This window comes from Pichia membranifaciens, assembly GCF_001661235.1.
Source record: "Pichia membranifaciens NRRL Y-2026 unplaced genomic scaffold PICMEscaffold_2, whole genome shotgun sequence".
Classification (NCBI taxonomy): domain Eukaryota; kingdom Fungi; phylum Ascomycota; class Pichiomycetes; order Pichiales; family Pichiaceae; genus Pichia; species Pichia membranifaciens.
In genome coordinates this window covers 1,454,011-1,464,906 of record NW_017566983.1, presented here as the reverse complement: position 1 = coordinate 1,464,906, position 10,896 = coordinate 1,454,011, and the positions used below count along the sequence as shown (strand labels likewise).

Below are 10,896 nucleotides of genomic sequence, written 5' to 3'. Positions count from 1 at the left end.
ATATCATTGATACACATATAAAGCATTTTATCTATATGTCAGATTTTAGATAAATATTGTAATCATATCTTTTTTTGAAGATACTTTGCAAGCTTATGAAACATTCTACCTCTAAGTATATTTTATGCACCAAGAAGCAAAAAGATCACAAGCAGATGCTCGATATTACACGGTTAAGATACATACTCTTAAATAAAATTAGCAAAGTCGTATTAAGTTAAATGATTAGGATACAATGTGATTCTTTAGTTCACGGGAGTTATGTAGGACAGACAGTTGAGGTCAATTAGGAAATGGCTTACTGAACACTCCAGAGGTTCTGTGCTGTTCTTCTTTATCGTGTGGTCCTTCGGAATCTGCCAAAGTTCTCAGTAAAGAGTTGTTGATGTTACCTTGGGACAACTCTTGTTCTCTTTCTTTACTTCCTAAATTTGCCCTATCGCGTTCGGTGTCACGTTTTGTTTCTCTTTCTCTACTTCTACTCCCCAAGTAGCTTTCGTCAAGAGAACTGTCCCAGTTTTGGTTATCGGGATCATTATTCACAGCTTCCAAATCAAGCTTACCCCGTGATCCTGCTTCCATTATATTTGGGTGCTGGATAATTCCATAGTTGGCACCTTGTCCGATATCTTTGATGTCTTCTGCAACCAAATGGATAGTAGTTGGATCTCTTCTAAGCATGGTGAAGGCCTTAACCGCTTAGTCTATTCTTGTATCCAACGGATGGACAAGATACCCGTTACTGCCAGTATGCACGTCGATCTGTTGATGCTGTTACCTCATAGTCCGTGCCTTCGCTAAACAAATTTTCAAAATCATTCCCGTTCATGTTGGAGTTTTTGGGCATACATGTAAATTTTCGTCACCGTAGTTTCTACGGTCTCTCTTTGTATCGAGATCTTCTAAGAAGTAGGTAGCAGCTAATATAAACCTTTACAGAATATGTTTCTGATCATACTTGTGGTGATGGTAGTGATGGTCGCTATCACTATTATGCTACCACAACTTTCGGGTCTCGCAACATACACGAACAATCCTGACTATATCGCAAAACAAAGAGAAAGAAAGGAAGCAAAGAACAAGTCAAGACCCTCACAGAAATTTTCAGGACAACAGCAGCAGAATGCGTTCACTTATGCAGCCCCAGATGCAGACATCGAGGGTGACGACCAGGCTGTATCGAGCAAATCCTCTGCATTCAAAGGCGTGCGTTCAACTCTCAACAAGCTGGCTCACCCTCAACTTACAGAGTCTGATATACCCATAAAACTTGAGCTTGTCGGAGAAAGTGAATTGAAAAGACGTGCGAGACGCAGAGAAGATGAGCCTAAGAAAGTCAACACAGATCCTAACAGTTTTGATTACGACATTGACGAGTTCATAGACGAAGAAAACAGGAAAGAAGCGTTTGAGTCTCAGCAAGATGCTCAAAGAAAGTACGGAACATCTGATGTGTAATATTCTAAGAATTTTGATTACAAATGTAGTATATAATGATATTGATTTTTTTATTTAATATCAACAGAGGGAAAGTGACCTCAGATGGTCAGGCTTAATGTTGAGGAAACCAAGTCGCTTTTCAACCCTAGAGGTTAGCTTGAGTGTTGATTAAATGTTCTTGTGAATCATCTTCATCAACTTCCACTTTGATTTTCTCTTTCTCGGAGGATCCTGGGGAATTTATCATGTCATCCATTTGTTCGCTATTACCTAAACTACTAGCATCCTCAGAAATTTCATCTCTCTCCTCCCCCTCGTCAGAACTTTCATCACTATCACTACTATTGTCAGAAAACTCACAAACAGTATCATTGTCTAAGATCTCGTAAAACAACATGAATGTCCCCTGACTTCCAAGAACTTCTTCTTGCGTACTCAATCTAACAATCTCATCACTTAAATGCCACCAATTACCTCTATGCTTTCTATATGCAATATAATGTCCATAGTTATGTGTACCAAAATGAGAAATGACACTCTTTAGTTCATATTTCAATGTGTTACTTCTGTCTATCTTCTTTGTTTCTTCGTCCTGTTTCCGGAATTCAAGTCTAGCATCCGTATTTATGTCATCAACAGATGCAACAAAGTCGCTCATATCTAACTCAAGAGGAAAATCAATCTTGGCGTTGTTCTTCCGGACCATGTATGTCCTTGGGTCAAAAACGCTTCGGTTCACATGAATGCATAATAATGCTGGTGGTCGAGATAGATAACTTTGTTTCACCTTTCGGCTTTTTCTCACCATATTTTTCGTATGAAGTTTCTCATAAACATCATCGTGTATACATCTCTTGCTCAAAACTTCATCTATTTCGGTGAGACGGGATTCAATTTTTTCCTTCAACAGCTTTGCACCAGCCATTCCTGTCTCATTTTGTTCAAGATTTTGCAATCTTTCGGCAAGATTTTCCCTCACAGCTACTAGACTGCATCTATTACATTCCACACCATCAATGACATCTGGTTTACAGAATTCACTAACCAATTCTCCAAGAGTAAATCTATTTCTGGTCGCCCCATCCATTGGCAAGTTCAGTGCAAGACCACTAGTAACAGAGTATCTTATACCACCCATTTCACCACATTCGACACATCCGATACGGTCGCACTGCAAACCATCAACAGGTGTCAACAATTTGTAGGGAAGGTAATTTTTTTCATTTTCAGAGTCGGCAGGGTCTATCTGTGAGACTGGAACATACACATTACCCAAATATCCAAGAGAATCTAAACCTGTGATTGCATTTTCAGGTAACGGAACGTAGTTTTCAGAGACTTTCTTTTTATTCTTTTGATCAGAAGTTTCCATGTCATTTGACTCGATAAAATCGTCTCCTGTTACAACATCGATGTTCTGCGACTTTGCTAAGTCAGTACATTCTTTCTCCACTTGTTTCATCAAATTTTGGTAGAATTCCTGAGCATCCTCTTGGTTATATCCTAAAAACAAGTGTTTGTTGGGAGAGTCCTTCATTACGCGGAGTAAATCTTTTGTTTTGTATGTAGGTGCTCTATTTCCATGTTTTGAATTCAACGAATCTATCAGTTCGAGAAGTGCAGCAGAAAACTGGACGTGCTTCAACTGGTCGTTAATCGACAAGTCACCGTCTGATTTCAATGATTTGAAAAAGTTGTTGAATTTTTTGGCCTTGTTGAGACCACGAGGTTTGCTCACTTCCGCTACAATATCACTGTTCTTTTCTTGACTATCATCAGTTTCGTCTTCAGCTGCTTTCTGTGTTGCAAAAGCAGCAAGAAAAGCTCTTAGTTCATTAGAACTTGCAAGGCACTGGATGACGGAGTTCATGAAACATGTGTTACCATCATTGGCCAAACCACCGGGGAATCCTCCAGTTTTGACAGCCCTTTTATATAATTTCTTAAACTCGGGGTTATTCTGGAACCCGTATCTGTTATCGGCACCACCATAGCCGCCGTTGTTGTTGCTGCTGCCCTGCATGAACATGCTAGGTAGGGACAATGCGTCACTGAATTTGTTCATTATTTGCTGTACGGTTGAAGGGCCCTTCTTGTGGTTCTTTTCTGTTCTCGTAAGTAGATCAATAAGTATGTAGGTTCCAAGGATAGCCACTATTGAGTAAAGCACTGATTTCCCGGAGTTGAAATTGTCCAATGTCAACGTTGAATGTAAGTGAGAGTATTTGTTGGAGATGAATGAAAGTAACAAGCTGGAAGGATTAGCAATATGTGTATCTGAGTCTTGTTGCAACGCAGACAATGCTGACATAGATCTATAATGGGGCTACGATTAATCCACCTGATTTTTTTGCCTTTACTTTTTCAACTGAAAACACCTGGAAACGGCCCTTTTCCTTCATTGCTCTCTCTATGTCTCTTTTTTTATCTTTCTTTTTTCAACAATGTTCGTCTCCGCAGAACTGAGTGGGAAATAGGATAAAACGAGAAAATATTGGTTTTGTTACTGCTGACGTAATTCCCATCTTTGATTGGCGGAATATGGTTTATTTTGGTACATAATCTTTGATACAACGTTTATTACACGAATCTTCATATACAAAAAAAGCATGTTACAATTCTGTTCTGCTAAGTTTAGGTTACTCTGCTACTGTTCCTTTCTGGGTCTTCCCCTCTTCTGTCGGCTCTTAGCCGCCTTCTCTTCGCCTTTTGTAAACACCGGTTCATTTGCTTTCATCAGGGCTATGGCGTTCTCCATGGCAAATTTGACACCTTGATTTTCCCAGTCTTCGCCACTGCCTTCTCCAATGCACTCGACAACGTAGGGTCGGATACATTCCTTCCCATTATCTGTCCAAAAGTGTCTTCGCAAAGCATCTGTACGTGCAAACCGCTTGTTGCACCCCCATTCTGTTAATTTCCCATTGTCATTCAAGCCTTCAAGTGTACCCCTACATTGAAACTTTTTTTCTCCGCTGTGCAAGTCCTCATGTCTTTTACGATCATGCTGTCTTGCAAATCTCTTGCCACACTTCCGACAGGCATACGGACGTTCGTTCGTATGTGTTCTCAAGTGCGACTTGAGGTTGTAAGGTCTGGTGAAGTCCTTACCACAGATATCACAAACATACTTTCTTTCTTCATCATCATTTTCGCCTCCCTCTTCCTCTCCTAAGTCGGACGATAAGTAGCCATCATTGTCCAACGTCGTTGGTACTCTAGCAGGTGACAAAATAGGAGAATTCTCCCACTCACTGTTCGAAGCGTCAGACTGAATGCTCAAACGAGAAGAGCTGGATGGTGATCGATTGGGTATATTTAAATCAAGAGGGTTTGCATCTCCCGTGTTCACTGTTAGCCTCGATCTAGACGTCGACCTTGATCTGGAAGAGACGGAACTGGATCTCGACTCGGAATGGAGTCGCTGGCGCCCTAGTCTCATCTGCTCTTGTGAATCTGGAACGGTGAGTAGAGGTCCCTGATATATTTCATCGGTTGAGTTTTGCGAAGAGATCGGGTTGGAGCCCACGCCCAAAGACGGTGTAAAATTACGATAGAATTGAGGAGTGCTGATGGGGGAACCGCTTTCGTCAAACTTTTCGGCCTTCTCGTTGGGCAAAGGCACCAAGTTTGAGATTGCATCATCTAATTGGTTTGGACTCAGCCCAAAGAAATCTGTATCTTCTATCTTGATTTCGGGGCCAAGAGCCACCGGCTGGACGGCGGGTTTCCTGTTCGCTTCGAAGCCTGGGGTGAAGTATTTTGGGTTTTTAACCATATTTGAAAACATCGACGCTGAGTACAAGTCCTTGTTAGTTTCCAAAGTAGCCGACTTTGACACTGGCGACAGCGATATCTGGTTTGTGTCACTGTTTGTGTGGTTGGAAAACAAGCTAGGAACTCTGTTGGATCCTCCTTCGACGATTGTGTTGAAGAAGTCCAGATAATGCGTCGAGTTTTCTGTCACAGCCGAGTTTGTGATCTCAATCTGGGGCTTGTGTATGTCCAAAAAGCCGTAATCCTTGATACCGTCCCCGTCTGTGTAGTTGGGGAACTGAATCTCGTTTGCATACTGTTGTGCCATGTTCAGCGAGCTCATCGAGTCTATTGATGTGCTGTTGTTGACTGGAGTAAAACTGGGCTCTTTCGATAGCTGTGGCGGAGAGCTCAAGCCCGAGAACTTGCCCGCTTGTTGCTGGCCTGGGCGGTTGCTCAGGTGGTCCAAGTGGTTCAGGTCTTTGTGCGCTCTGATCTCCGCAACGTGAGAGAGAAGCGGTGTCTGGAGCTGCATCTGCATCTGCATCTGCACCGGTGGTTGCTGTGTGTGGGGATCGGCAGACTGCTGCGTGTGGGCAGGTCTGCTGAGCTGCGAGTTTAGCACAAGCTTCCGCTGCTGCTGGAAGGCCGGCGAGTCTGTGGCGGAAGACGCCCGGAACCCGGAGTCCTTGTACACGTTCTCCATGCCCATGGTGGTCGACTCGAACTGCAGAAAGCTGTCCAGCGTCGTCACCGCGTTGTTCTCCGCCGAGAGGCCGTCCAGGCCCGCTGCGGCTGCTGCAGCCCCGGTGCCGCTGGCCGGGTCCTTCTCCTTTTCCAAGGCGTCTAGAAAGCTCGTGAGCTCTTGCTCGTTTTCGTAAGTTAACTTCGACGACATATTTCCTTGCTGAACATCGGGCAGTTTAGGCCTGTCGCTGCGGTATGCACGTTAGTTCACTCAGGCAATTTCCTAGTGGGTACGTGTGTGCGTTTGTACGTGTGTGCGTGTGTATGCTTGGGTCAGTCTGTGGCGTACCGACAGAAGGAACGGAAATATTTCACAGGAGCTTGCACCAGAGGAAAAACCACAAACACGGGCACAACGTAAACAGCAAAGCAAATAAACGCAGACAATACACCCGTCTCTGGCCACCGCTGCGATACCGGGCCCCACCAGGAACCATCGACCACCGCTGCGTGTGCAAGCCCTCCGCTACTGCTCGTCTCTGCTCCCTTAGCTGCCCGGTAGCTGCCTGCCCTGTCTGCCTCCGCCGTTGATGTGCTTTCTGCACTGCAAAGCCCCGATCGCTGCCCGCTAAGCCCCGCAGCGGCAGTAGTGATGGCGACGGGTGACTGATTTGGCAGGCCGCGGGGGAAGGGTGGGGGAAGAGAGCGGCAGACAGACGTTACGTCAGCACGACGTTGAGAGGGGGTGCGGTGGCGGGTGTGCGTGGCGCAGTATTGTGGCGCAGCAGCGGGGTCACGTGCAGACATGAATCGGAGGGTTCGACGTATTGAGCTACAGATGTGGGTCTATATATCTGACTGGAAAGCAGAGAAGGGGAAAAGAGAAAAGAAAAAAAGGCACTCAGACAAGAGAAGAGCTGGCAGACCCGGAGTGTAGGCTGCCATCGTAGGTGACGACGTGGATGGCGTCGTCGCCGTCGGACTGCTTTTTCTCGGTGTTGAGGTACTCGAGGTGGCCGAGGCGGCCTGGCGCAACACGGGAGGCGTCGCTGTCGACGTCGCTGTCGCTGTCGCTGTCGCCGGCAACGTCGACAGTGGAGAGCAGCTTTTCGTCGCCGTCGGTGTGGCGGTTCCCGGCAAACTGTGGGATGTACTTGCGGTCGTACTTGTCGAGAAACAGGCCGATGAAGAACACGACGTGGGTCGCCGCGATGATGACGAAGTTCACGATGTAGCCCTTCTTGAAGCGCGGCGCTCCGGACAGGTCGTACTGCAGCGTGACGGCAAACGCGTTGATCCCGTAGGACAAGGCCTGCACCCAGCTCAACACAATCGCCTTCTTCTCGACGTTGTCCTTGCAGAGCGAGGCGATCCACGAGTAGAAGTTCTGCGCCAAGCCGCTACGGAACGGCTCCTGCATGAAGAAGGCCGAGATCATCACTGCGTTGGGCACGTTCCACGTCACGAGGATGATGCACGCGTAGTACGCCGTCAGCATCACGAGGTTCACCGGAATCAGCTTCCCGTAGTACTGGCACAACGGCGGCACGATGATCGAGCACGGAATACCCACGCAGTAGATGTAGGAGTCCCACGTGGTCACCATCGACGTTGTGTAGATGTCCGTTCTTGCTTTCATGTAGAGCTTGGGCCCGTTCGAGTACCAGCTCAAGTGGTGCAACACCCAGAGGAACGACGCAAAGTAGATCTGCCACGTCTTGAGAGTCTCAATTAGAGTCTTCTTGGTGAACTTGTCCGGAAAGGCGATCTTGTTTTCGAGTCTCTTTCTTGCAAAAATCATCTCGTCTTCGCTGAAAACACCAAACTCCTTGCATGCAGAGGGGATTCCAGGAAAGAGGAAGAACCCGTACAGAAAAATACCGAAGGTTAAAACAGAATCAATGATGAACTGCCATCTCCACCCTGCCAGGCCAAAAACACCATCCAAGCTTCTTCTGGCCTGTGTCTGCAACGCACCAGCACTGGCACTGCCTGCTGTTGCAAATGCGCCGTACACGCCTGCTCTTTTGAACAATTCCTCCTCGGTCAAATAGCTCGAGAGAATCACATATGTGGCCGGGAACGAGCACGCCTCGAAAACACCAACAAAGAACCTGATCACATACATCTCTTGGGCATTGGTACGTACGCATTGGCAAGTGTCATTAATCCCCACGCAAGCTCACAGAAAATTAACAAGTGTCTTGAAAACTGACGCTTTGTGATCAGCAAGGTGATAGGGATCTGGAATAGGGCGTATCCGACTGTGTAACAGGTGTTGAAGTAGTTCAATTCGTTTCCGTGCAAATTCAAATCAGCCTTCAACCCTGAAACGTACGCGGAACCAACATTGCTATTATCCAAATACTTGGTATAGAAGGAAGCGCAGAGGAAAAATAGAACACAGATGTCGAATTTGACTAAAAACGTCCTCTCAAACTTACTGTAGTGCGAAGGATACCAGTTGAAAGCATTCAGAAAGTTGAACTTGTCATACTTGGAGGTCTTTGGCTCTCTTCTTTGTCTGTCAACCTCGGGATGGTTATACTCAGTTTTGAAGTCTTTCGGATTATCCGGCAAGAAAAACTTGGCAATAGTCTTTTTGAATGATTTAGTGGAACTCATTTAGTCTGCTTTCTTGCTCATTTTTTATTATGAGAATGAATTAACAGTTGCCAAGAAACAGGAAAAAAAAGGCGATTTTACATCCATTTAAAAACCTTCGAGAAATGGGCTTCGAAGAAGTTAACGAACTGTGGTTTCCCACCTAAACGGTAAGGCGTAGTGAATAGCAGTAAGATTTTCCGTCATGTCTGTAGATCTAGCACTACTAGTTCAGAAAACTGTCACTTAAGTGTGGACATGTTGTGGCTTACATACTGCCGAGGCCAACCGAAACGAGGAAAATAGAAGCCTAAATACCGGTATCTAACGCCATAGTGGGGGAAAGCGGAACAGTGTGTAACATTTTGTATGTAACTGCTGATCCACGCATGTGTTAGTTTGCTGGACAACCGGCAGCACCGGCGGCGAGGAATCAGATGGGAACAACAGCGGCGAAGAGCATGCCCCACTGTGGCGGTTCCTTATCTGAAATGTATATGTAAGCAGGCCGAGTTTTTTCTCTTTTCAGAGCATCTCATCGCCACCGAAGAACAATAGCAAAGAGCTATTCCGGTAACGGGAGTGGTGGTTCCTGTGGCTTTTGAGCTACTTGCGGGTGTGTATGAGATCGATAAATGTAAATTGCGTAGAGCAGACTAAACAAAAAAGTAGAGGTGCATTAGTAGGTTAAGGAAAAACTGTAAAATGGAAAACAATTACAAGGAGGAATAATAAATCGCAGCTTTAATCCCATTTGTGCAAGTACAAGCCGAGAGACTCTCTTTGGGATTTTGATTCCGGATCAAAAAATGGCTTTTCTGCTAGCGAGGTGACTCTGGTACCATGTCTAGGCTCCGCTCCTTCGTGGTCCCAAACGTTTCTGTGCTGAGAGACTCTGTTATCCCAGATAGCAGAGGTACCGTAGCCTTGCTTGGTATTGGTCCACTTGAATCTCACCTGGAGGTCTGCGTTCTTTTCATAAACATCAAACAAGTAGTTGAGGATAATATCACTTTCAACAGGAGACAAACCAACGATTCTCTTGGTCATTCCTCTGTTGACGTACAAGAACTTCCACCCCGTAGCAGGATGGGTTCTGACAAGTGGATGCACTCTTTCAATTCTCTTTGGGCCTCCAAATGGGTCGTCCCTGTCGAGGTATTGGTGGGCAGAGACGTAAACGGTCTCCTTACCGTCCAAGAACTTCTTGAGCTCGTCACTCAATTTGTCGTAAGCGCCATAACCAGAAGCCCAAATTGTATCACTTCCGACAGAAGGAATTGCGTCCAAGTGCAAGTGGGTGTATCCTGCAGGTTGTCTCTCGTGGACCAAATCGGTGTGCCAGCCTTGGTTACCTACGTTGAGGTATCTGGTGGAATCCCAGTTGGACAAGTTGCTGTTGGCAAAGTTCAACTCCATACCCTTCTTAGTCTGGTAGTCAACCCAGATGACACTGGTGCCTGGAAGACCTGGAACTTGAGGGACCTGGGCGTGAACCTCAATGTTCCCCAAGTAGTCACCAAGCTTGTGTTGGGCCGTTGGGGAGAGCTTCTGGTCTCTGAAAAAAACCACGACTCTTTCAGCAATGAGAAGAGCCAACTCGTCTTTCTGCTGGTCTGTCAAGTCTTCCAATTGCAAGCCAACAATCTCTGTACCAACGTTCTTGGTGAGATTGATAACCTCAGTGGCAGCACCAAACAAAGCCTTTTTTTCCGGATCAGCGTTTTTGCCTCTGTCAACAAATGGAACATCGCTGTCTCTGATGGCATGAGCCTGATCGACAAAAATAGGGATCTTCGATCTGTCTGGGACTTCTGGATATCCCTTCGACACATCGATGCCGTCAGCCTCGAGTCTCTTTCTAGTAGATTCCGGGAGGAGTTCCAGACCGGTCTTATCGGCACCGGTTTCAAAAGATACTTTTGTGTTCTTTGCTCTGGTGATGTTGATCTTGTCGGTTCCCCGGATCAAGTTCTCAATCTGGGTATCCAGAGGAAGGTCGTTGACGATCTGAACAACTGGAGCTTGTTGTGTTTCTGTGACAGTGACGCTAGCAGGCATGATTGGTAGTGGGTAGTTTGTGTGCTGGAAGGGAGTTCAACTTTCTTACGTGTCCATAAGTAACAGAAGCAGCACTGAGGGGACAACGAGTGCTTTTAAATACCCTTCATTCAAGGACTGATTTGTCAGACGGCAAGCTAGATGAAAGGCAAAGCGGTGGGCGGAAGGCGGATCTAGCTTAGCCGGACAAGTGAAGCACCACAGTTACCAGATACAGTGGGTGCACCAACGACGACGAGATGAGGGCACCCCCCACGCCACGGACATAAGATCGTGCAGAAGGTCTTCGAGGAGGGAGATGATGCTGCCACAGTTGACGATGTGGGGCCGGAGATGGCTGCGGTGTGG

The 10,896-nt window shown here is 46.2% G+C and overlaps 6 protein-coding genes across 6 annotated transcripts; 1 reads left to right on the top strand and 5 right to left on the bottom strand.

Moving 5' to 3' along the window:
- Positions 1 to 282: 282 nt before the first annotated feature.
- On the bottom strand, positions 283 to 681 carry PICMEDRAFT_10669 (hypothetical protein; the record flags this gene model as incomplete). Its single annotated transcript, XM_019159705.1, has 1 exon — positions 283 to 681. The coding sequence occupies one exon, from the start codon at positions 679 to 681 to the stop codon at positions 283 to 285; it is 399 nt and encodes a 132-aa protein (XP_019018815.1).
- Positions 682 to 975: 294 nt separating this feature from the next.
- On the top strand, positions 976 to 1,458 carry PICMEDRAFT_10668 (hypothetical protein; the record flags this gene model as incomplete). The annotated part of the gene is made up of 1 exon (XM_019159704.1): positions 976 to 1,458. The coding sequence occupies one exon, from the start codon at positions 976 to 978 to the stop codon at positions 1,456 to 1,458; it is 483 nt and encodes a 160-aa protein (XP_019018814.1).
- Positions 1,459 to 1,738: 280 nt separating this feature from the next.
- On the bottom strand, positions 1,739 to 3,418 carry PICMEDRAFT_21492 (hypothetical protein; the record flags this gene model as incomplete). The annotated part of the gene is made up of 3 exons (XM_019162207.1): positions 1,739 to 2,782; positions 2,846 to 3,070; positions 3,188 to 3,418. Coding segments are annotated over 3 exons (1,500 nt in total), but the record flags the coding sequence as incomplete, so codon positions are not given.
- An 882-nt stretch (positions 3,419 to 4,300) lies between these two features.
- PICMEDRAFT_27628 (hypothetical protein) lies at positions 4,301 to 4,582 on the bottom strand (the record flags this gene model as incomplete). Its single annotated transcript, XM_019162505.1, has 2 exons — positions 4,301 to 4,350; positions 4,390 to 4,582. Coding segments are annotated over 2 exons (243 nt in total), but the record flags the coding sequence as incomplete, so codon positions are not given.
- A 2,202-nt stretch (positions 4,583 to 6,784) lies between these two features.
- Positions 6,785 to 8,508, bottom strand: PICMEDRAFT_71737 (hypothetical protein; the record flags this gene model as incomplete). Its single annotated transcript, XM_019163993.1, has 2 exons — positions 6,785 to 8,013; positions 8,100 to 8,508. The coding sequence occupies 2 exons, from the start codon at positions 8,506 to 8,508 to the stop codon at positions 6,785 to 6,787; spliced, it is 1,638 nt and encodes a 545-aa protein (XP_019018811.1).
- Positions 8,509 to 9,117: 609 nt separating this feature from the next.
- Positions 9,118 to 10,832, bottom strand: PICMEDRAFT_15617 (hypothetical protein). Its single transcript, XM_019160893.1, has one exon. It carries the CDS (start codon positions 10,546 to 10,548, stop codon positions 9,232 to 9,234), a length of 1,317 nt encoding a protein of 438 aa, XP_019018810.1. The 5' UTR covers positions 10,549 to 10,832; the 3' UTR covers positions 9,118 to 9,231.
- Between the last annotated feature and the right edge of the window lie 64 nt (positions 10,833 to 10,896).

What these genes read in the sequence shown, in the direction of transcription:
- PICMEDRAFT_15617 (XM_019160893.1), bottom strand. Translation starts at nt 10,548, where the DNA reads ATGCCTGCTAGCGTCACTGTCACAGAAACACAACAAGCTCCAGTTGTT.